At 46.2% G+C, this 26,172-nt stretch overlaps 1 protein-coding gene across 1 annotated transcript in view; it reads right to left on the bottom strand.

The window, feature by feature from the left end:
* Window positions 1-26,172, bottom strand: part of LOC119436382 (sushi, von Willebrand factor type A, EGF and pentraxin domain-containing protein 1) — a 696,898-nt gene that overhangs the window by 17,284 nt on the left and 653,442 nt on the right. The window contains exons 13-16 of the mRNA XM_049657392.1: window positions 6,763-6,990; window positions 5,070-5,432; window positions 3,534-3,809; window positions 1,291-1,464 (exon numbers count right to left, since the gene is read on the bottom strand). Of these exons, the coding sequence (XP_049513349.1) occupies window positions 1,291-1,464; window positions 3,534-3,809; window positions 5,070-5,432; window positions 6,763-6,990 (1,041 nt within the window). The remainder of the gene's footprint in view (window positions 1-1,290; window positions 1,465-3,533; window positions 3,810-5,069; window positions 5,433-6,762; window positions 6,991-26,172) is intronic.

Here is a 26,172-nt window from a genome sequence, read left to right on the forward strand (position 1 = left end):
GGTTTTTGCGTTGTGTTTGAAAGGTTGCACCACACGTGGCACTTGTACTGGAAGCAGGCAACCGGGAGAGTTGCATAAGGAGAACCGCAGGCGCGTGCGAAAAGCATTTCGAAAATACCAATGTTATGCGCAGAAGGCGCCTGATGTTACTTTTCTGAATTTTTTTGTTCGCTTCGGCCGACGCGGGTGAAGCGGCCACCTTAACTTGCTGAATGCGAAATAGCGGAATACCGACGAGGAAATGCAGAGGCAATGGCAGCCAGTGTCACTGTAAACACGCGTGACGCCACTTGGGAAGCTATCGCGTATGTACGCGTGCCTAGTTAGTACGCTGCCCACGCTTCAGAATATACGGTATAAGCGATCTGAGCACTCCTAGCTTGTCGAATAAACGGTTTGGTCTGTCGCTCTGATTCTGTCCTCGCCCGCCGCGGCTACAACAATGGCTACGGTGTTAAACATATTCGAGCTGGGAGCAATTCAAAAAGACGACCATGGCTTGGCAAAAGACCGCGATAAAATCCACTAGAGCATTTTTATGCTCGGTAGAGTATTCTGCTAAGGTGGTCATCGATACGGTACACACGCATTCTCAATGTTGAGGATTAACGAGTGTTAAACGCTCGCTGTTTCTGCTAACAACACTTAGCTTGCGACACTCCAGCTTTCAGCGAATAACCGACCCGTCGGTGCCTTTTTGAAGGTTTACGTAGAATGCAAACGCGGGAATGGAATTACAAAGGCAGCGCGCAGAAGCAGGAGGGTTGTACGCTCCTGCGTGCCAAAACGAGAAACATTCCACTATGGACCTTTTGACTATATAAATATATTCGTCATGGCAGAATGATTTCATGACTGTCGCAGAATGATGGAATACGTATAGCTTCGAAACGATTATATAAGTATAGTTCGCATCTTGTACTGTAAGACTAGCGCTAGTATCCGGTGCAGCTGACCGAAATTTTAACGCGATACAACTGGCAAATGCAGTGCCGGACACTATTGCATCCGCGTAAAATGCTGTCCAGTGTGAGCTAAACTGCTCTTGAGAATAATATTGTCCAATGATAATGCAAATCACCCAATTTTTGCAAATATTATCCGGCGGATTTCTCGTTTTACTTGATACCGGGCCAGTTTGCAATAATTCCGTACCCAGATGCAAGCGCCTAAGCACCGTGTTCCTTGCCCGTCTTCTCGGGCAGCACATGGCGAGGGTTGCTATGCAAGTTCGATAACGTCACTTTGTGCCTTCTCGTGAGAAGCTGCGTTCCCTCACGCAAGGCTTACCTTCGGCGTACTTGCGGGACTTGTGGCTGACCTCCCACTTGGGCGTGCCGTACTTGCGCAGCCAGAGGCACTCCAAGTGCAGGATAGCCCCCGGGTACACGACCAGCTTGCCGTCATTGCTCTGCGCTACCGGCATCACGTGCGGCCGGAAGAGGATCGTCGGAGGCTTCTCCACTGCCGTCCATTCCGGCCGCAGCGCGTGTGGGTGGAAGGAGAAAGAGCGGGCACCAGAAAAGAGAAAAGTGGAAACGTCAGGTTGAGCTTTTTTTCAACACAGCACAGAGTGAGAGTAAGAGAGAGAAGAGAGAAAGGAAAGGCAGGGAGGTTAACTAGACTTTGTCCGGTTTGCTACCCTACACGTGGTAAGGGGTAGGGGTGCGTGAGAGTAAACTTGACGACTGAGAAGGGGGCAGAGCATAACGCCCGAGAGCAAAATGTAAAAATAAAAATCAGGCAATAAAAATAGAGATATCATATGGCACAGCCATGTAACGTGGAATTGTGTCAGTGGATTGCAGTGGCCAATCACGCAACGTGGACTGTAATACTTCATCTCCGGCTATAGGTTGCAAAAAAAAAAAAAAAAAGCGGGGTCTTCTATGCAGATGAAACTGTAGTGGACAGTCTTCATCCGCAGAGCTGGTTTTCGGCACGACACTTCGCGTACCCGGCGAGTTCTTTGCCTCGGAACCGACATGAGCTGAACTACACTCTTACGCCGACCGCCTGCGAACTACCATGGCTACTGTCGTACCACCGCCGCTTCGTCAGGATTGCAAGAACTTTTATATGAGCCCATCATTGCTTCATACCAGCCATGTCTTCATCCGTCACGTTGCCACTCGCACTACACTACAAGCACCTTACGACGGTCCTTTTAATATCCTCAAGCGCGATCCTAAGTATTTTACTCGCCTTGTTAACGGACGCGAAGAGACGATATCTATAGACCGTTTGAAGCCAGCTCACGTGGACGCTGGCAACGCCATCCCAAGCAGATAAACCGCTCGACGGCAATGCCTTCATCGCTAGGGGGGGGGGGAGCCATGTAGTGGACAGTGTGCTTCGCATCCGCAAAAGAAGAAAAGCTCGACATCATGGCTGCAACATTAGCTTAGTTGCCCGACAAATAGAATGTTTGCTTGTTCCGAGTCTTCAGTTCTCACAAAACAAACTCTATATTGGTACCAGCAGCATGAAGAAACGTCTAAAATTTTGTATTACTCCTAATGAATTAGTTTGTAAAGATTAATTCACTAATTTCTAATATTATCGCATTGAAAGCTGATATGTTGAAACCATGGTTTACACATATTCGAAAACGTCAATTTCAGTTGTTTGCGGCGCGCTACCGGTTGAGTGAATCTTTTTTCTACGTTCGAAAGAAAGCCCGCGAAATGTGAAAAAAGCGGCTTCCCGCCAACACGCGGCGAGCGAACCAGTTCCGTCCGTGTAACGGACCATTTTGGTCATAAATATGATATATCGAATTACTTCGAGGAGGCTGCTATAGATTAATGCCCATGTTTAGTTTGGCCTTACACGGCAACAAGTATAGCTTGCGCTGCGATTTTTGATGATTTGGCTTTGGCAGTCTGCTTACCGCTGTCACGAACCGTCGTGCGCTCAGACGTGAGGTTCGCCGCGAGCAGGAATTTCGCAGCCATACCAAAATAAACGCCCTAGCTGTCAAAGCAGTGCTACCGCTGGGTCAGACATGGAGCATGGTTAGGTGCTTTGCATCATGTTTGAGAGCAGCACTGCTGTGGCGGGCAAGCAGGGCGCGAGGTCGGATTTTTTTTTTTTTTGTATTTTGCGGGATAAGGTGGAAAAAAAGAGTCACGCGAGAAGGAGCGTGCCTCAAACAACGGAAATTGGCTTTCGAATGTGCTCTAAAACGTTGTGCCGACGTATCTGCTATAAGTGCACTAATTAGTAAGGTAAGCAGTAAGCAGCTATTCATAAGAAACTAAATAATTTTGGACAATACAAAAAAAAAAATACTGGAACCATTCTTCAGGTTGCTGCATGCTAGCAACATGGTTTCATCCACATAGGAGGCTTCGCTTTTTTTTTTTAAGCTTTGTGCATGATAGTTGCGGCACGATACGCTGTATATGGTTCGATTCGTTTCACACCGTTTCGAATTTCCTTCACTCCTAACTATAGTTTATCTCTTTTTACGCTGTAGGTTCCCTGCCCGCTGGCAACCCTCGCACGCTCTCTATAGCGAGACAACTCACGCGCGTAGTCGTTCTCCTGGGAGAGTCCGAAGCAGGAGGGCTTGACGCCGTCCCAGTCGCCGTACACGCAGCGTCGGCGCACGCTGCCCACCAGGCTGTACTTGCCGATGTCCTTGCAGCGGAAGACGAGCTCGGAGCCCGGCGGAAAGTGGAGCGTGTCGTCCGTGATGCGTCGGTCGCCCTGGAAGGCCTCCAGATTGGGTTCCGTGTTGCGGAACACGCAGGACCGATTGCGCCGCTCTTCCTTGGGCACCGACAGCTGCTGGGCTCCGTCCTCTGCGCGACCACAACGCGCCTCAATACAGACGCAGCACTGAGGAGCGCCGCGGCTTAAGGCCGGTGAGTCGTGGACGTATTCCATGCGCTGGGTTAACCTGTAAGGCGCTCAGGGAATGCTCAAGGATTGAAGAGAGAGAAAAAAGAAACGCACTCTAGACGTATAAAGTATACGCCGATGTAGCTAATTCGAGAAAAGCGGCGGGACAGCGCAATATCTTGATGCAAAGTCGTGGTATGGACCAGTATAAATGTGCGTGATTGCTAGCAGGATAACAGACGAAATAGCGCAATACTTACGGAGTATAGTATTGCACCAGCTATCGCGCCACTGCTTCGCATTATGGGCGCTACTGCAATTTATTTTTAGAAATGAGTTTTTATAAGGCTAAAATGTTCCTGTAGTGCAATCTCCCGTCGCTGAGAGAACAAGAATTGTGCCAACGGACGCATGACATATCTGAGATATTATAGCATTTACAGTCCTAAGTGCTCACATATGTATAAGCTCGAAAGCACAACTAACGAATTTATTTTCTTCTTTCTTTCCCCTTCTCCTTAAACAACGCTCCCTTCTTGTATAGGGTAGCAAACGTGACATTCATCCGGTCGAGGATTTCTGATTTTCCTCTTTTCGTATCTGTCGTCTGATATATTAAATTCCTTAAATAGCGCGGAGATGAGAGCATGAAAAGTCGCGAAAAGGGACAGGTATATGAAGAGAACGTGCGTCGCCCCGTGCTAAAACCTTTTAGCGAAGCCCACCATAATTGCAATTGGCACCGGGCCCGTATCCCCCCCCCCTGCCCCCCCCCCCCCCCAAAAAAAAAAGTTATTACGCGAGAAGAGTTCGTAAGAACAGCCGCCAGCCAATGGCGATGTCAGACGTATCAGTAGCGACGGCGGCCGGCCAACGCAAAGATTAATTGTATGAACGAGAAATTTTGCGAATTTAGCCCACGGATCTCTAGGCCGTGTGCGGGATTCCGAGTGAAGGTGTTTGGCTTGTGCGGTAACTTCGGAACTACGAAAAGCAGAGGAGAGTCCAAGCGCTTGCAGCGAGAGAGCAGCAAGAGCTAGAGGGACACCCGAAACAGCTCACAAAAGCAATCTAAAGATTGCATCTAAGCACTTACTTCTGCCGAAACAGTTGCTTATGGGGCCTGACAGAAGTTTCCGTGCCAAGACCACTATGTGACAAATAAACATATCTCTGAGAAGGCCCGGTGTTTGAATGAGAGAGAGGACATGTCCGCTAACCGCACTTCTCGGGGCGGCCCAGCCAGCTGCCGTCCTCACACAGGAGCTTCCACGTGCTCCTCTCGCCGCCGCCGGCGCTGTCGATGCAGCGGAAGACCACCTCGGTGCCATGCGGGAACTGGAGCAGGCCTCTGGAGTCCTCCCCCCCGTCCTCCTCGGACCTCGACGGCGACGAGGACCGGAAGGCGAGCGCGTTGTGCAGTCGCTCCGGGGCGCTGCAGGGCCGGTCCGAAGGCGGCGGCGACGTTGCTCGACGCGGGATGGCGTCACCTCCACTGGGGGGCCCCGGGGACGCTGTCGACCCCTGAGCCTCCTCCACCACCGCCACGGGCGCCGACTCCGGCTGTGGCGCCTCCTCGGGTGCTGCGGGACGCAACGCGCGCGCAACACCATTCGCTGGCCATTTTAAGAGCACTCTCCTGCGATGGCCAGAGGCCACGAGTTCACAAAACTTTTATTTCGTTTTCCATTGGTCGGCGCTTTCGTATCGTCATAATTCTTGACTGGCGGGTGCCCAATTTTCTCACGAAGCGCTCTTTCATTCGAAATGATTTGTGAATAGCAAACATTACCCCAGAGCGTCAGTTCACAAAGCCACCCGTATTAGGCGAGAACTGTTCTTAATAACGGGCGCCTGTCGATAGTCATAGAGACTGAGATGATAGCAGACAAGCCGGTCAATGATGAACAGTAACCTTGTTTACATAAATGGCGACATCAGCTCATCGTTATTTCAGCGCGTCGCACTCAAGTAAACAGGGCGATGTGCCTTAATGCTGCAGGCGGTAGTAGTTTGAGTGCTGACTGAAACACTAAGCGAGAATAAAGTATACAAAGGCACATGAAACAGACAGAGGACAAGCGCTTGTCCTCGTCTGTTTCATGTGCCCTTGTGCAATTTATTTGCGCTTAGATTTCCAGTCAACATGTCACACCAACTAGCCTCAACAGTTAGTCCTTCTGTAGTTTGAGTGGGTGGGATGAAGGGGGAGAGAGCGAAAGCGAGACGTCTCGCGTTTGACCTTCTCCATTCACACACCAGAGCCACTCGCTAAAAACACGCGCAAACTTGTTTCGGCCACCATCTCAAGCAAGTTCATCCACTGTACGTGTATAAACTGATGTGCTACTTTCGCATTCATGTTAATGTGGCTATAGTGACTTAGCCAGAATAGGTATATTAACATAAATGAGAAAGTATTTTGTTTTCTTTACTTTCGCATCTATGTTAATGTGGCTATAGTGAAAAACAGTTACGGACAGCCAGCGCCTCCAGACGATGACGTTCGCAAAGTCGACTCTAGCCTCACAAAATTTTTGTTCCATGATTCGCAATTAGCCGATACCTTGGCTGCAGGCCCGTTGTCATTTCTTTGACTGCAATTACAGGGAAGCGCTTGCGGCCTGCCAACCATGAGGCGCACTTACGTAAAATGAGTCTTATCTGAAGCAGCGTGCATATTTAAAAGAAATATTTGGATGCTTATTGACTGCCTATAAATATTTATCGACTGCCTCGTCGATAAATATTTTGTTATAGCCTTGATGCAAATAGAAAGAAGTGAGAGGTGAATTCGTTTTTCCTTCCTCACCAAACAGCCGCCTGAGATCCAGTTACTGTGTTGTGCCCTTTTCTAAGCCGCGTCCCTGTGTTGTGGCATTACGGTAGCGCGAGGTGAGCAGGCAGCTTTACCTGCTCCGAGGCCGGAGCCCGGTGCCGAAGGCGTCTGCGGCGGTGGCAGGCATGTTGGCGGCGCCGGCTGCAGTCGGCCCATGCGGCAGCGCAACGGTGACGGCGGCCATTGGCGCAGGTGCGGTTCGTCGCAGGCGTACTCGACCGACGAGCCCGGCGATATGGTTAAGCCCGCCCGGTAGCCGCCCAGGTAGCGGCCGCCCCGCAGAGCTGGCAGCTCGCACGGCTCTGCAGCACAGATAAAGGACGCTTTAGTGGCGAGCTTGCAGAGGACGGTTTATGAGGAGCAGTGGAGCAGTTAGAGCCAGCCGGTGGAACGGGGAATAGAGAGTACTGCACTGGAAATAACAAGCAGGCTGCAAGGGTGGTGAGAAAACACCTATTTAAGAACGGATTCGTTTTCACTTATTGGGTAGATCAATGGGCGGCTACAAAACGTGAGGATTCGTTGGAACTATATGTGTCAAGGTGGACTCCATACCACGCAATGTATAAATATCGACATTAGCGGCTAGTTATCGTAACCAACCGTCCTTCGTTGTGTCTGTGATGTAAGCGGTGTGAACGGGTACAGAGGCGTCCACTCTTAGGGGAAACATCTCGTTGGTAGCCACGCCGGCATAACGTCAGCAGCTTTCTTTCTCTACATTATGGCGGAAAAGTGGCCTATGACGCCTAACGCGGATATCTATAATAATAAAAAAAGATATTCTAAGGGCTTCATGCTAAACTGAAGCTGTTGTGAGCGCTTCAAAACTCATGAGGTGTTAGCCCGAAGAGAGTAGGGCGCTGAACGTTGACACTGGCAACTCAGGAGAGCGAGATGTCAGCAGCGTCACCATGTGGTCATTACTCGTACTCTGTGCGACTTCCTGGGGATACAAGGCTCGCTCTGGCTAGTATAGGAAGGAGAGCAACCGTTCCTGGCGCGGTCTTATACTATATTACTGGAGGGAAATCTGTAGCTGAGATCTTTCAGCCACCATGGTAATTATGGGTAGTACATTTTTCCTCATTTAGGCACGGATTCGCTGAGAGAGCGCTCTGCAGGTTTTTGTTGTTCTTTGTGGTTGAGGTAACATGCGACCTGTTGCTTGCACATTGAATCATTCTATTCTAATTAACAACACCGTACGTTATTTTTCCTCTGAAGTATAGTTAAGGTATCTACACTCACAGTTCGCGACTTGCCTATAGATCTGCTATTTTACGTATGTTAAGCTTAGACTACGTAGTCATTATCTGGAATCCATCCATAACTACAAATATTGAGAGGCTCGAAATAATTCAAAATACACCAATCAACTGTATTTACAATCGCTATGGCCGCACATCAGTAAATGTCCTGTTATCAAGAGCACACTTGCAAACTACTATTGTTTAGAAACCACTATTGTTTAGACTCCGAACCATTGCTACCACTGGATTGCGTACGCGGTTTACGTCATGTGTGCTGCTCTCTCCTTCTATCCCCTTACCTCTTCCTTCCTTGCTGAGTGCGAATGCCCACGAATACGAAAACATTACTGCTTCTACGCTGCTACTGTGCGATCAGCTGTCGAAAATGAAACTGGGTGTTGTTGTGCCATAGCACCTGCCATCATCGCCACCCGTCCCTCTCGGTCCTGCCGACTAGTCGCCAACGGGACGCGGCGACACAATGCGACGCGGGTGCCTCAGCAACCGCCCCGTCTTGATCCTGTCAACGAGTCGCCAAGGGGACGCGACGACACAATACGGCGCGGGGGGACCTCGGCAACTGCCCCGTCTGTGTCCTGCCGACGTGCAAGCAGCCCCTGCCTTCATCGCCACCCGTCCCTCTTGGTCCTGCCGACTAGTCGCCAACGGGACGCGGCGACACAATGCGACGCGGGTGCCTCAGCAACCGCCCCGTCTGGATGCAGCGCCTACCGTCGCGCCTCTGACCTAAGCTGCTTCGCATTATCGCGCGCGGAGCCGCAGGTGTTGGCATTCGTTGCGCAATCCGGAGGGGAGAGGAGCGTCGGAGAGGAGAGGAGGAACGCCGAGAGGAGAGGAGATGAGAGAAGGAGAGGAGGGGGAGGAGGATGCGCATGCGCAGTAGGGGTGTGGACGCCGCACGGCGGATGGATGGATGGAGGGAGGGAGTGACATAGCCCCGACCTTAAGATGCTTCGCATCTAAAATATAATTCATCCGCCAGCGCTGTATAGCTAACCTCCAAAGAAAGGACTTCAACTCCGGAACGTCGGCACTTGGGAGTGAGTACCGCTCGTTACAAAATGAAGTAGTGCCACTTACTGGCATAGTAAGTTTCCCGCACGTTATCTACACACATCCACTCTTACTCGCACGAAAACTTACGCCCACCCTATCGCCAACGTGTCAGTGAATAGGCACACACTTGAATCAATGTGCCGAAGCACGAGTGACGGCGAATACACCGACAAGACACGAATGTTGGAAGCTGAATGTTTCGTGACGGTCCACCGAGTAAGCGAGGGACTAGCGATAATACGTCTTTGCTACGAGCTACCGCAAAATACAGAACATTTAAATTCCAAGCTTTGTGCACAGCAAGAACAAATTTATCGCAGCAGAGCACACCCGCGAGTGATTACGCTGAAATTAAACAATCAGATAGTGGCCTCACCGAGGAACTTTACTGAGTCAGAAATATGAGAAGCCGCTGGTTCGAAATGTTTGCCAAATAACGCAGAGCACACTGGTCCCGATTTAATTCATAAGCGGAAAGGTTAAACAGCTTTGAATACATTTCTAGTCCCGCTTTTAGTACAAGCACCGTATACGTTGCTCACGCCGTTTGGACAAGGCGTAATGAGCTCTGAAAGCACTTACATGTCCTCTAAAGCTGTGGCCAAAGCTTCGTGTCGTGCACGCAGTCACCGTCTACGATACGCGTCGAAACAGAGGATTGCTGTGCCGTGCCGGCGTCACGCGCTTGCATTGTAAACGCGGAGGCAACGGAAGCGGCTGAGGCAAGCAATGGACGCGTCACCACGTGATCAAACATGGCAGTGCCCACGGGAGCGCCACGAAAACGGCCAATACCTCTAGTTAACCTTCCTTCCTTTCTGTACATGACCGGCTGTGGTGGCGTAGTGGCTTTGGCGTTGAGCTGCTAAGCCCGACGCCGCGGGATCAAATCCCGGCACACAAATAAATGGTCTGCACGCGCGCACACACACACACAGGCACACGCACGCACGCACGCACACGCACAGGCACAGGCACGCACCAAGGCAAGAGATAAACCAATACTTCATTGTGCGTCTCGTTAGTTTATTTATTTACTGTATATACCCTCATGGCCGAAGCATTACAGAGGGAAGTGGGAAACAAGAAATATAAAGACAAAATAGATATAGAAAAGCATCATGTGAAACATAACAAATCAAGCATGATTAACATCGTTATTATAAAAGTAGCAGGTACAAAAATTGGTTCTATCATACAAGTTAGCTATAACAAAATAAAGAATAAAACATAACAAAATAACGCAAGATTAACATTGTTAACATAAAAGTAGCAGGTAAAAAAGGAATCTACTTATACAATATTAGTTATGGCGTTTTCAAAGAGTTCAAGATTTATAATTGTAACCTAGCCGAGGAAGAAGAAGCGAAGAAGGTGCTCCTGAAGACGAAGAAGTGTGGGGCTTTGGATCTATTACGTTTGTGCGAAGTCGATCTCACTCTTGAATAGATCTTACATTCTGTGGCCCGAGTCACTCCGTAACTTCTTGGTCCACTATTGAGTGTTGGACAAGCAGTCATCACCTTTCAGTAGTATTTGAAGTAGCACGTCCTGTAACATTTATGAGGGACCAGGTTCAAACTTTCATTAATTACAACATTTTTAAAACATGCTTACGAAATGTTCTTTCATCTCTGTCTGATGCGCCTAAAGAGCAAAAAAAACACGATTATCTGTTCCGCTTTGGAAATTTCTCGCAAGAAGGATCAATTTGAGATTAGATTGAATAAAAGAAATTCTTACAGCCCTTGGTGGAATGAAGAATGCACTGGTGATTACAGAAAGAGAAAAGCTGCTTGTAAAAAATTATTACACAACCTGAGTCCTAAAAATTGGAAGGACTATATATTTTTTCGAGCCGTATTTAAACAAATACAGTTTCGAAAGCTAAAGTTGAATACGACTGTAAGCATTTTGATTTCTTGTCTAACAATAAAAATAAGCGTGCGTTGTTAAGTTTTCTCCGCAGTAGAACAGTTCTTCCGCGTCCAATTAATATTGACTCCATTGTCTTAAGTAGTGATGAAATGAAACAATCACTAAAAGAAATCGCAAAGGGATTACAAATTAGATTTTCTTCCGTCTTGCCAAGTTGTTCTCGCTTATGAAGGGCATCAGATGATTTTACAGAAATTTCTATGTTGGAATTGGCTGAAATTGTGAACGACTTCCAGATTCAGCTCCCGGCGCGGATGGCGTAACATCTGCTATGATCAGAATTTTGTTTAAGGAAGCTTCTGATGACCTTCTAGCGGTTGTAAATTACTCTATTCGGTTTTCATAGATTCCGTCTGCGTAGAAAATAGCTAAAATCATCCCAATTCTTAAAAATCATGTGGAAGGCTATACAATAGATAACATTAGGCCAATCACACTAACCTCAAATTTGGTGAAATGATTTGAAATAATACTATATGCCCGTATGAATAAATTTATACAGAACAAAGACTTGCTTAGCCCCTGCCAAATTGGGTTCCGACCATCATGTTCAATTAGGCATACTCACGTGGACTTAGAATAAAATTAGCACGGCGACAGAGGCAAGTAGGTGCCCTCGTGACATTAGACATTTTCGAAGCCTACGACAGTGTAGAACACCTAATTTTATTAGATATATTGCGAAATCTAGAGTTTCTAAATTATTTTGCAAACTGGATTGGTGAATTCTTAAATGGAAGAGCATTTTACTGCTCTTTAAGAGGTTTTTCCTCGAATATACCTAATCAGTCACGTGGTGTTCCTCAAGGAGCTGTCACTTCACCATTACTATTTAACATTCTGATGTGTTCCATTCCTCGTCATCAAGATGTGCAAACAAACGTATATGCAGATGACATTGCTTTCTTTGCATCAGAGAGTGATATTCACTCTCTATATTATCGGCTACAGAACTACGTATACGCCTTAGAAACCTGGTTAAACAAAATTCGCCTTTCACTTAACGTTAGAAAATGCTCGATATTGGTTTTCCCTCTTAACAATCCCGTTAACATATCGCTATCCTATCGCCTCGAGACTACACCTCAAGTGGAGTCGGTGAATTATTTAGGTGTAGTTTATGACGGTTCCCTCAGCTGGCTTGACCATATTGAACATATAGTTAAAAAAGGAGTGAGAGCAGTTGGTATGCTACGTAAGCTGTACAACAGTCGGTCCTAGCTGAATGCGGAGAGATCCACTTTTAATGATATATAAAATGTATGTGCGGCCCAGTTTAGAATTTAGATGTGTATTATTTTCTGGTGCGCCAGCTTATAAATTACGCCCCCTTGTTCTGCTTGAGCGGGAAGCCCTACGATTGTGTTGCGGATTACGAAAATTTGTTGCCAATAACATATTACACCAAGAAGTCAGGTTGCCCTCAATATTTCGTTTGCTGACGGTGCAAACATTCTTAAATTTGTATGAATCCCCTATTACAAGATTGGAAAGCATATTCATTTTCCAGCCTGCATTATTCTTCGGAGTACACTCGCCTCGGTTTCATACACCACAGATGGTCTTTCTAGAAACATTGATCAATCCCTGAAATGTACTTACGTATCTGGGAGGTGCCGCCTATTTGTGATGTACGAGAGAACCTACAAATCATATATGATGACATCTACCCCAACAACGCAAAACTTCTCTCTCATAATCTATTAAACGGCCTATTACAAGACCATTTATTGAATTTAGCTATAAATACGGTCATTGCGACAGACGCCTCACAGTGTGAAGAAAATCTTCAATTGGCATTTTCTCTCCTGCTCTAGACTGGTCATTCGCAATCAGGATTCCGGACTTCTTTTCCGTATTTCTGGCTGAATTTCTAGCTGTAGCTTTAGCCTTACGCAAACTAAATTCATCAATATCGGCGGTAGTAATAATAACGGATTCTCTATCTTTATGTTCCTCGCTCACAGCAAATAGTGTCACTAACCTTTTACGTACATTTCATTTTCTAGGGCCTACCCACATAAATTTAATTAGATTGCTTTGGGTGCCTGGCCATAAGGGATTAGTTATGAACGAAATGGCTGACAGTCTCGCGAGAGCGGCCCTCAGTGGCCCTCTACTACCATTACTTCCTACATTAGCTTACCTAACGACTACTAGATTCAGGAGATATACAATTATTCAAGACTTTTTGAACGCAGCTGCATGTGGCTAATTTTTCAGAATGTCAACACCTCGTGTTCCCTTGGCCCAAAACATCCTTTCACACCAGAAAAACTGAAGTAATTTTTACCCTATTACGTTGTCTAATACCAATATTAAACTTCTATCGTCACAGGGCTGGTCTGGTGCCCTCCCCTCTGTGCCCAGTTTGTGGAGAAGATGAAACCATAGATCATTTTTTCATATTCTGCCACCATTTTTCTTCTTTAAGGAAAAACACGTTAGAATTAAGGTTTACACAGCTTGGTTCAAGTTTTTGAATTATAAATATTCTTTCTCTAGGAGCCTCCTCCTTTGGAAAGTGCCACAGTGACATTTGCTCAGCTGTGGATGAATTTATTGTTGCTTCAATGAGATTTTCTTGAATTCTTCAAATTTTATTTTTGTTCATTTCCTCCAGACAGCTTTACCAATGTTAGTATTAACAAAGGTTTCCTAATACCTATCCAAATCTTGGCCAATCCCCCGCAGTGGGTGTGCGCCACTATACTATACCATTTAGGAACAGCAACAAAGAGTGATGGCCGCCTTGTTGGCCTGGTCACTTGTTCTGTTACAAATTTGGCGCAGTCGGATACGGAACCTGGTGCTACTCGCCTGAGTCGCTCGCATTTTCCATGGACAATGTGCACTGACATTACAGTTACCCGTGATAATCCGGTGAACGTCGCACAGTGAGTATACGGTGAAGAGCGCTCCTGTTGGGGTGAGCACTGAACAGAACTTTTACTACTCCATGCTTGACTTCCTGAAGTCGAACGCTGGCCAGGGCTTTCAAGATTGCCATGAGTGATTCTCAGCATGACGCAGACGTCGCGCGTTCTTACCAGTTTCGCGGTTCCACCGCAGCTAATCCTGTCTTTACGAGAACGGATGTAACCTCTCATAACCATGATTTAGAGGACCACAGTGGAAGTGCGCTGATGCACGATATATTGACGCTCTAAGAAACAAATAGCCAGCATCAGCAGCAATTATTGGATTTCTTACTGCAAGCAAACTTTCGGCAAATGAGCAAGACACCTATGCAATTTGCCAGGCCGGAGGTCTACGACTGGTCGTACACAGGAACTGCCCAGGAATGGCTTGATTTTTACGAGTACGCCTGTGACAGGAATTGCTGGCGGGAGGACAAATACAAAGTTCTGAACATGCGTCTGTACTTGGGAGGTAGTGCAAAGATATGGCACGAGCTTCGAGCTTCCCAAAAAGCTGAACACACTCATGGAACGAGTGGAAACAGAACTTTTTAATTTCATTTGGTGAGAACAAGCTTCAAAACTGGGATAAAGCTATATCTTACATGTACAACTCCGGGCCCGTTCTTGACTATTTCTTTGAGAAATGACCACTGCTGCATTTAGGTGTCTCTGCTCTATCCCAGGCTTCACTGGTTCCGCTCATTATGCTGGGACTTTCGGAAGACATGCAGTGTCGTGTTCAGCTTCGAAAATCAAACAACACAGAAAAGTTACTGCAGAATATAAAAGAGCTGTGTAATTATGCCGAGCAACATGTGAGCCGTTAGGATAGCCTCAGCAAGGTATACAAGGAGGATCCGAATTCCATAGTGTGAAATCCCGAGATGAATTGGCTCCACCAAAGAAACAAGTCGCATATCAGGAGGAGAGCAGGAAGGCAGCTAACCAGACCTCTGATTTCAACTCACCGCGACCACAACAGAAAATATTTCTTGTAGAGCGTACCAACTTGGTGTATGTTGCCGGTGCATGTAAATGGAAAAAAGGTCAGCGCGTTGGTTGACAGTGAAGCTTCCACAACCGTTGTGAACAAGAAACATATTCCGGACTTGAACCCAGTAAAATATTTTCCAGCCAGTGTCTATGGATATGACGGCAAAAAGCAAGTGCACAATGAGTGGACGGAGGTAATCATCACGTGTCAGGGCAAGAGTATCACAACAAGAACTCTGGTGCTCTATAGAGTAAAATATGAAATGCTTTTGTCACTCCCAGTAATGCAAGAGCTCCGTCTAAATCTTTATTGGGATTGCCAAGTTACTACTCACGATGATCGTCAGTTATCATCGTTCTCTCTACTAAGTGATAGCCTTCGGAAGCCCACTACAGCGTTTGATGTCACCAGGATGTAGCCGGAGCTCCTCTGTATAGGAGGTTATCCTAAGGCTACATCCAAGGTTAAAGTACCGTTTGAGCTGCGAGATACAACAGTTGTGAAACGCAAGCCTTACAACATGTCGCGGGATAAGAAGCTGTGGTTGAAGGAAGAACTGCAGAAGATGCTCGACGCTGGTGTTATCCGACCGTCCACGTCTACCTTCGCATCGCCCATCACTATAGCACCGAAAGAAGACGGAACGTATCGACTTTGCACCGATTACAGGCAAATTAACAAACAATCTGACCTGTTACCTTTCCCGATGCCACACATCGACGAAATTAACAACAAAACTGGTGGCTGCAGCGTCTTATCTCGCTTAGATCTTTGCAAGCGCTTTTGGCAAGTGCCTTTAGAAGAGGAGACCAAAACGTTTTTAGCATTTGTGACACCTTTCGATATATATGAATATAATAGACTGCCCTTTGACTGGAAGAATTCGCCAGCTTGGTTTCAAAAGATGATGAATAATGTTTTGAAGCCACATCTTGGACTCTTTTGCAATGTCTATATTGATGATATTATGTCTACTGGAGGTCGCAAATAGAGCACTCTGAACACTTGGCCACTGTTCTGCTAACGCTTAGTGATGCCGATCTGAAGATAAACGAAAAGAAAAGTGAATTCTTCAAGCCTCGGGTAGTTTTTCTTGGAAGGGTGCTTGATGGTGCTACCAAGAGCACCAAACAAGAGCCGGTGCCACGAATCTCGGAGCTTACGAAGCCATATGATTTGCATTCACTCAGAGTTTTAGACTTGCAGGCCACTTCAAAGCATTTGTCAAAGATTTTGATAAAATAGCAAAGTGCGTGACTGAACTGACCAAAAATAGGGTCCCTTTTCTCTGGACTAAAGAATGTGAGGCAGCCTACCAGGAACTCGTACATCGAATATCGTCCGACCCAGTGCTTACGTTACCGGACTTCAGCCCGCCCTTTGAGATGAATACTGACGCATCTAACTATGGTACCGGGGCAGTTTTGTACCAAAGTGACACACGATCTTCCCTGAGTCAGCAGCTACGAGTGATATGTTACTATTGCTATACATTTAGCCCTCGTCAAGTAAATTATACTACGACCGAGAAAGAGGCCCTGGCTGTTTTAATGGTGGTGCGCTATTTTCGGTCATAAATCGACGGGGGAAAGTTTAAATTACATACAGATAATCAAGGCCCTGACTTACCTCCTGAGCATGTCGGAACCAAGCGGAAAGCTTGATCGTTGGATAAATGAACTACAACAATATGACTTCGAAGTTTTCCATCGTTCAAGCAGCCACTTGACAGACGCGAATGCATTGTCTCGGTTGTCAAATTAGCTCTCACATGAAATGGTTAACATGACTAAACTTTGGGAAGGACGTGATGACTTGTATTTTGAAAACGGAAATTTCATGGTACCCGAGACCCTTGCTTCAAAAATCCTTCAGCTGTACCACGACACTCCAAAGTCCAGTGGCCACGATGGTTTTTGGCGCACGTACAAGATTTTTCAGAGGTTTAGATGGAAACACATGAAAATAGACATTGAAAACTATGTAAGGTCATGCCACTTGTGCCAGATAAACAAAGCCAAGTACCGGCCACGACCAGACGAGCTTGTGTTGCCTGAACACTCAGAGAAACCTTTTAAAGTCATACATGTAAAATTCGCCGAGCTGCAAAAGAAAAGTCCAGGCGTACTCAAAACTCAATAATTTCTGGTCGTAATAGATCAATGTACCAGAATGTTGGTGGCGCGGCCCGGCAAGGAATACGCAAACAATGTCATAGCCCTCCTTGGCAGAAGAATACTCTCCGACTTGAAGGTTCTAATATCGGACAATGGGCCTGCATTCCTTAGCAGAAAGATTCAAGAGTGGGCGAAGAGCCATGGCGTCACACTGCGACGTTGTGCACGCTATCACCCGCAGGCAAATAGAATGGCGGAGAGAGTGATACGCGATTTGAAGCAATTCATGTCGATGTATCCAAGTTTTAAGGGCGGCTGGAAATGTTGCCTAGAAACGGCGGTGGCTCATCATAACAAGACACATACAAGTAGCCTTGGGTGCAGTCCATATTTTGCTGCCTATTGTGAGGTTCCAAAGCTAACTGCAGACCAAGAGCTTAGAATTGCAGACACGCTAATGCTGACCGAGTGTTGAAAAACATCCGAGGAGCGACACAGATATAGAAAAGCCATGAATTTTCACTTTGACAAGCGGCGCCACGGCCATATCAGACGTTTGACTACAAGACCTTGTGCTGCCTCGCAGTGAAGCAAATATGCTCGGACCTTTTGAAGTAGTGAAGTTATCGGTGCAACAAGGGGTAGTCAAGACTGTGGGGTACATGAATAATGGACAGCTGGAGTTTGCGGCCACAAGCAACTTTCTTCATTATCACCCCAGGAGTGGTGACGCAGAAAAGAGGGGAAGTGTAACCTAGCCGAGGAAGAACAAGCGAAGAAGGTGCTCCTGAAGACGAAGAAGTGTGGGGCTTTTTAGGAACACCAATAAAGAGTGATGGTCGCCTTGTTGGCCTGGTCACTTGTTCTCTTACAAGAATTGCAGCACCATTTTCGGGAAGGCGATTCCATTCATCAGATGTGCGTGGGAGAAATGAAAGTGAAAAGGAATTAGTTGTGGAAGAATTTATGCTGACCTTGTTAGGTATGATCTACTCTTCGGGATATGTATTGCGGTGACTGAAGCAGTTCCTTGTGCAATTTGGGGTGATGAAAGGTTTTATGAAAAAGACAGAGACAAAGTTGTTTGCGACGTGATGCGAGAGAAGGTAAGTTCAAAGAGCAGTTCTGTTATAATTAGACAGGATAAAACGGACTGCGTTATTTTGGACCATTTCAAGAGAATGTAGGATGTTTTCATGAAAACATCCTACCTGGATCCAAAATATATGCGGCGTATTCAAACTTTGGACGTATTAGTGCTTTATAGAGCATCAATTTTAAGGTAGATGGAGAAATCGAAAAGTTACGACGAAGAAAGCCCAAAATTCTGTTAGCGTTGCTAACGACGTAAGCGCAGTGAGTAGTCCAGTCAATGTTGCTGCTAATGTGTACACCAAGGTATTTGTAGCTAATCGCGGGACCTAGGGGAACGTTGTTAAGAAGGTAAATATGTGGGGCTTGAGTGCTTTGTGATACACGCATGAATTTACACTTGTTAATGTTTATTTCCATACACTATGCCTTGCACCAACTTGAAACAGCGTTAAGATCATTCTGTAGAATGATTATATTCGCAGCTGTTATTTCCCGGAAGATTACGCAGCCGTCAGCAAACAAATGAATATGAGAGGAAACGCAGGATGGCAAATCATTAATGTAAACAAAGAGAAGAGGGCAAAGTACCGAGCCTTGTGGTACAACAGTGTGAACGCCGCTGAGCTCTGAGTCAGTGTTGTTGAACGAAAGGTACTGGGAGCGGTTAGTTAAAAAACACTCAAGCCACATAAGTAACTTGCTACCTATGTTTAGAAGACGAAGCTTAAGTAGAAGTTTATGGCATACCTTGTCAAATGCTGTTGAAAAATATAGAAATATGTTATCTGTGAAGGAGGATTGATCAAGAATGATACTCAGTTTATGCGTGAATAATACTAGTTGCGTTTCACAAGAGTATGATATTCTGAAGCCGTGTTGCGCGCGAGTGAAAAAAGAGTTCGATTCAAGAAAGTTGGCGAGACCAGAAAACAAGATGTGATCTAAAATTTTACAGGGAATGCTAGTAAGTGAAATTGGCCGGTAGTAGTTAAGTGGGGAATGCTTATTACCGGATTTGTGTAGCGGAATCACCTTGCCGACTTTCCAGTCAGCCGGTAGAGAACCTGTGCAAAGCGACTGTTCAAAAATCTTTGTTAGTATTATTGAGGAGTAGGCAGCAGTGCTTTTCAAGAACTTTGGGTTTTTGAAATCGCAGCCCAGGAATGATGAAAGTTTCATTCTCTTAATTATGCTCTCTACACCAGCTGGGTCAATTATTATTGGAAACATTACTGGATGGTTGTAAAATTGTGCGGCAGGTAGACAAACATTGGAAGTGTCAGAATTTTTTTTTTTTATAAAAGCATCGTTCAGGACGGATGCGCATTTGTTGATGGAACGGCGTGACCTGCGTGTTCGACTAAACTTACGTCACCCTTGTAGCTAGGGTTTATAATGCGCCAGAATTTCTTAGTATCTGTTTTTAGTATTGATGGCAGAGTATTAGAAAAAAAGTTGTCCTTGGCGTTTTTAAGCGCACTTGTGTATTGCTATGAAGCAATTCATAAGCTATCCACCGCGTGACATTCGTACTTGTTTTGGCTGATATATACAGACGTTTTTGTTTTGTTTGAGAAATGTTTAATACAGGTGTTGTACCATGGCTTGTTGCGATTAGAAGTGACTGTGCGTAAGAGGATGTATGTGTTTGTGAGCTCAATAACCTTATAGAGAGAAACATGTTCCAATTCGTTTGAACATCTCGCTTGTCGAAATATTTGAAAAATGTGTAAAGAAATGTGCACAGGCCCCTGTTTATAGCATCAAAGTTAGCTTTCTTGAAGTTGGGAAAGGTTTTAGATTTATTTTCAGCTTTAGAAAACCGGAGATTAATCTTAAACAACACTAAACTGTGATCGCTTAAAGCAGGCATGTGGGTGATATGTGACACGAGGTTAGGATGAGACGTCAGCAACAGGTCGAGAATGTAAGCGCTAGATAAAGCTGTTCTTGTAGGCTCTCTTATTAACTGCGTAAGTGAAACGACTGAGCAGAAATCAAGGAATTCATTGGCTAAGGTTGAAAATGGTTCTAGAAATGGGAGATCAAATTTCCAGCAAACGTTTGGGATATCAAAATCACCTAGCAAAAACAAAGGCAAGGCTGGGTACCGTAATGAAACAAAGTTAGTGACATCGTGGAGATCATCAATAAACCTGCATGAGCAATCCGGTGCGTGATAACAGACTCCGACAATTATGTTTTTTATTCGTTAACTGAAGAATCACCCAAAGCAACTCTTAGCTAGTGGATATTTCAATAAATTGCGACGAGATATTCTTGCGTACAGCGACCAATACACCACCACCCTACCCTTCCTTGTGGTCCGATCACAGCGGTAAAAAGAAAAATTTTAGGAGGTTAAAAGTAATTCGTGATCGGAAATGTGACGATGCAGCCCGGTTTCGGTTAACACAATTAGGGCAGCTTTACATGCATCAATTGCGGATGCAAGAAAGTCCTGTTTATTAACAATGCTGCGTATATTAGTAAAAAGAACTGAAATTCCTGATTGCGTACTCCTACTGCCCCTCGCGCATTCCTATGACGTAGGCCTGTGTGCCTGAAAGTCCGTGCTCGCCCATTATTCCAATTTCCAACCGCCGAGCTTCCGCCCCTATATATTTTGACGTCTCCGTTTAATTGTACTCAAAACCCTGGGACGTATGAATGAGCTAGTTTGGTGTCATCGAAGTCTTTCAATGACCAGTTTAAGCGCGCGCGGCTCAGAAATGGGCACGTCATTTAGGTTACCTTATGCACTGCGTTTTGCTCCCAAGAGCTTCAGTAGGGTAGAAACTTCGACCGATTGGTGTAGCGCATAGTTCAAATTCTGGAGGACCAGTGCTGAGACGAAGTACACAGAAAAGAGCGACACATGCATTGCACTGAGCGACAGTGACACGGCGCAATGTGCGCGTCGCTCTTAATTTTCGGTGTACTTCGTCTGAGCGCTGGTCCTCCTGAATTTGTACTAAGAGCTGTTATTGAATGCTTAAGCGATGTTATGACAAATTATATGCACTAATGCAGGTCACGTATATTTAGGGATCATCTATAATTGCGCTGCGCATATAGCATATATGATCTTCCCTCTGGGTGGCATTATGAAAAAATAAAGCCGCGGATTTGATCGTTTCTGGCGACGGCGTGCTTCCCTAACGACGGAAATATGGCGCATATAGCGCACGCACTGGACGCTGCGGAAGATTCCGGGCAGCGATATGACCGACGTAATTATGGCGTGCACCTCCTTGGTGCTCAATGCTTTTCTCGCGCAGGATCTTTCCGCGCGCCCCCTTCGGCAAACAGCCGCCTTGCATTCGCAGCCACCGAAGCTCGCTACAGAGCCTGTCGCACTTCTTTAATATATTCCCGTCGACTGTTATTCTCGTCTCTCAGTTTTTTTTTCCTTCTCCGTCTTCCTAAAATCCGCAGAGTTCTAGATCGCGAAGAAAATAAATGATACCGGCGGGCCTGTACCAGTGAGTGGAAGATCGAAAGAGTAAAAGCAAAAGCGACGAATGACGTCTGCCATCTTCCGGCGGCCACAGGGCTGTTGTCACCGCTGTGCAAACAAAGAGCTCCCTCTCGCTATTTCTCGGAGCTGCAGCCCGGTCTATGTCAAACAGCTCGTGCTGTTTGCCGTTCGCGACGAAGGACGTCTGTGGGTCTTCGTGAGCCATATACCTCACGTGGAACGAAACCAGTAGCGCTCGCGACGCGGTGGCTTTCTTACGCCAAACAGCCCAGAGCCAGCCCGCGGGCTGTACGAGCGCGCTGACGGAAGGGACGAAAAAAGAAAGAGAAGATTCCAGAGATCTGGGCGCAGGAAAAAAGAAACAAAATGTAAAAAAAACAAAAAAAAAAAAAACACTTCGCTTTTTTCGGTAACATTCTCTCTCTCTCTTTTTTTTTAACGTATGCGCGCACCGCAGAAGAGGGCGCACTTTGGTTAACGAGATTAAAAATACGACCGCGTTTCAGTAGAACGCAAGAAAGAGGTTGTGGGAATGCGTGAGGGGTTGTGGACAGTAAATATGATACAAATCACGATGGAACATCTTTTTAATTTTTGTTGCTGCATCGCTGTTCCTGGCATGAATACAATCGAAGAGAGAGAGAGAGAAGACGAACTCTTTGACGGTAGTTTCATTTAGAGCTCGGCATAGCCTGGCGGCTCGTGAAAATGTACGTATGACATTTTGAAACAGGGATTGACTTTTGTACCCGGATGGGATATTATTACGAACGTAACCGTTTAATATACAATGAGACCATTGAAGCCATTTCGTTAAAGTTACACCAGCGCGATGCTTTCTTCTCGTCAGGGCCAGTCACCAGCAAAGATGGAATAGTAATGATAGAACGCTTGGTTTATAAAACAATGAAAGGAATACATTTCCGCGCCTCCAACAGAGATAAGAACTGGACGATGGGATTCGACACAGCTATCATCATCATCATCGTCATCATCAGCCTATATTGTATGTCCACTGCAGGATGAAGGCCTCTCCCTGCGACCTCTAATTACCCCTGTCTTGCGCTAGCTGATTCCAATTCCTACCTGCAAATTTCCTAATTTCATCACGCCACCTAGTTTTCTGCCACCCTCGACTGCGCTTCCCTTCTATTGGTACCCATTCTGTAATTCTAATGGTCCACCGGTTATCTACCCTACGCATTACATGGCCGGCCAAGCTCCATTTATTTCTTTTAATGTCAACTAGAATATCCGCTAAGCCCGTTTGCTGTCCTGTCTTAACGTCTCCTTTTCCTGTCTCTTAACGTTAGGCGTAACGTTTTATTGCGATAGAAATTATATGGACACTTCAACCGGATTTCTGCCGTCGCCGTCGCCGTCGCCGTCGCCATTGCCGTGAGGTTCCTTATAGATTCCAAGGGCGATGAAATCGTCGCCGCGCGCCGTATGCGCGAGCGAAAGCGCGCGGGGGACGCGCGCTATCACGAAGGGCGAACTCCCCCGCGCGCTATCACGGAGAGTGAACGCACGGCGGAAAGCAAACGCGACCGTCGCGCGAAAGGCCGTGGGGGTATGGGAGGGAGGGAGGCGGGGCAGCGCTGTGCTCCGGCACCAAAGGCGTATCTTGCCACTCAATCTCCCACGCGAAAGCAAGAAAGCAGGAAGGCAGCGCGGGAAGGAGGGGGAGGGAAGGGGGGGGACAGCTTCTCCTCTGCCAACAACTTCTCTGCACAACTCCTCTTCACTTTGCCCTGCGTTGGCGGTCGCCCGCACCGTATCTTATCTCCACACGGCTCTGACCTTTGTATGCGCTGTGCATTCGCCGCTCAGTTTTCGTTGAAGCGATAGACCGCGCGAGCCTTCGCCCGCTGCGACGTTTTGACAGTCGTTGTCTGCGGTCATTCAGTGTGGTCTATTCATGTTTGCTTGTGCGCGCTGACACCACGATTGTTAATTCAGTTAGTAAGCGAATGTGTCCAAGTTTATGCAGCCGATAAAACCACTATCCCTACTCCGAATAGCTCTCTACTAATTTGCTATCGCAATCGATGCTTCGCCTTTCGGGCGAAACTGCGACATTTTTTTTCGTTCCATCGCTATTTGTGCGGTCCTTAACTTGTTCTCGAGCTCCTTTTTTAACCTCCAAGTTTCTGTCCCATATGTTAGCACTGGTAGAATGCAATGATTGTGCACTTTTCTTTTCAACGACAGTGGTAAGCTCCCCGTCAGGATTTGGCAATGCCGGTTGTATGCACTCCAACCCAATTTTATTCTTCTGTAAATTTCCTTTTCATGATCAGGATCCCCTGTGAGTAACTGACCTAGATAAACGTACTCCTTTACAGACTATAGAGGCTGACTGGTGATGCTGAATTCTTGTTCCCTTGCCAGGCTATTGAACATTATTTTTGTCTTCTGTATATTAATCTTCAACCCCACTCTTACACTTTCTCGGTTAAGGTCCTCTATCATTTGTTGTAATTCATACCCATTGTTGCTGAACAAGACAATGTCATCTGCAAACCGAAGGTTGCTGAGATATTCGCCGTTGATCCTCACTCAGCTATTATAGTCTCCCGCAAAGGCATTTGCTGCCCTAACATCAACAACGTACGTTGTCAACGCCAGTACAGCGACAGAAAAATAAAAGCGGAGGAGGGGGGGGGGGAGGCAATGAGAGAAGGCGGGGATGTCCGTGGCACAAATGCGTCCAGTGATGTCCGCGAAAGTGCAATTTCTTTCTTTGCCTCCAGCTAAATTACATCGCCGTTCCACCCAGGCGGACAGGGTAGCAATTCTGGCGCACTCTAGATATAATGCACGACAGCGTTTCGCCAGAATCTAATTAATTCTTTCAAACTTATTTGCTCCATGTTTCCTTTCCTTGCACAATATCCTTGCCACTTGTTTATTCGCGTAGCGCAGAACAAACGTTTGAACACAAGTGCATTGTTCGCATGTGCTCTTGCATATACGATGTTCGTTTACATAATATAGGCTTCCGCCTCGGCTCTGTGTGTTTAGAAAGATCGCGCCACGCATTTGCAGGCTGGTTTGCTCGCGATGTCTCCGCGCTACTGAAGCACATTATTCCAAAGTCTGTTTTAGTGAGACAGACGATCTCGTAACTTTCTAGTGCTACGCTTTCAAGAATGCAGTTTTATATTTTTTACCCATAGAAGGCTTTTCTGCTGACCCATGAACACAGTATATCTGGTTTAAAATATATATCGGCTTTTTTCTTTTCTTTTTAGGCGCAGGACGAAACGAAGTGTGACAATCATTAAGCACTCGCTCTGATCAATGCAATGTTAACATTCGTCTATAGCCAAGGTCTAAAGCAATCGCCAAGCACCAGTCCACATGCACAGTACATAGTTATACAGGGTGTTTATACGAATATTTTAAGTAATATTTAAAAATAGCCATTTTGCAATAAAAGGACGATTCCTTCGGAGTCATGCCCTCGCTGATTGCGACCACGGGGTGATGGGTGATACGTGGTAATTAGTCACTAATTAACAAAAATCTATTAATGAACTTTTAAAATTTTACTTTCAGCGGGCTCATCGTTATTGGGAAATTGAAGCGAGCTCTCTGTACAAGCCGTATCAACTTTTAGAGGTGGAAAAAATGCAATTACCCGTAGAACTGTGGCACGACAAATTTCCCCTATCAGAGCGCGCGAAACCGAAAATGGGAGGCTGCAGCTAGCGCAAAGCCACACCCCTCGATGCGACGTTCTGCTTGCGTCACCGAGCTGCCAGCGTGCTTTGGCCCTCCTCTTCGGCAGTTATAATAAAACAGTGTGTCCTCAGTGGCTCTCAGCCATTGTTCTTCTTTATTTTCCTGACTTTAGAAAATGTTCATTTTTGCTTCAGTATGTATCCTCCTCACCAGACGGTATTCCGTCCATTTCTCGACTAAGTGGCTCTCAAGTAGGCAATATTGTAATGGCACACTTACGTATTTCTGAAGCTGACCGAATCACCGTTAATTGACACGGACGGTTCGATCTGGATATACAGAAAGTGAGAGAGGCATAAAGGAGAGATGCCTCGATACAACGGGCACTGTTGTAATCCCGGATGGATCGGTCGCAACAAAGTAAACAATTTCACACCTGAGAAAATTTCCAAGATCTCGACATGCCGCCCTTCGGGCCGCTGTGGAATACATCGGACAAGAACCACCACCTTGCAAATTAACACTTTTGTTTCCTTTAAGTCATGGGAGTTACAAGAATTTAATGTCCTATACCAAGTGGATTTGCCATCGCGCTGTCCGTAGAGGTCATAATGTATCTTTTCAGTATTTTGCTGGGTCATTGTGGCATCATTGGTAACCACCTCGCCTATGACGCTGCTAGATGTGACCACGCCAGATGGCCAACACTCCTTGCACCATTGTCAAGAGTGGATGCCGGAAGACAACTTCGCCATCTTGTGCGTGATATCCCCTTGGCTCTGTGGGATACTCACAGGACTACAATCACCGTTCACACAGCCTCGATCCGTCATTACGAACAGTTACCACCAAAAATGTTTCCTGACGTGACGAAGCACTCCTATTTCGGCTGTAGACCGCAAGTAGCCTTTACTA

This window comes from Dermacentor silvarum, chromosome 1 (genome assembly GCF_013339745.2).
Source record: "Dermacentor silvarum isolate Dsil-2018 chromosome 1, BIME_Dsil_1.4, whole genome shotgun sequence".
NCBI classification, from domain to species: domain Eukaryota; kingdom Metazoa; phylum Arthropoda; class Arachnida; order Ixodida; family Ixodidae; genus Dermacentor; species Dermacentor silvarum.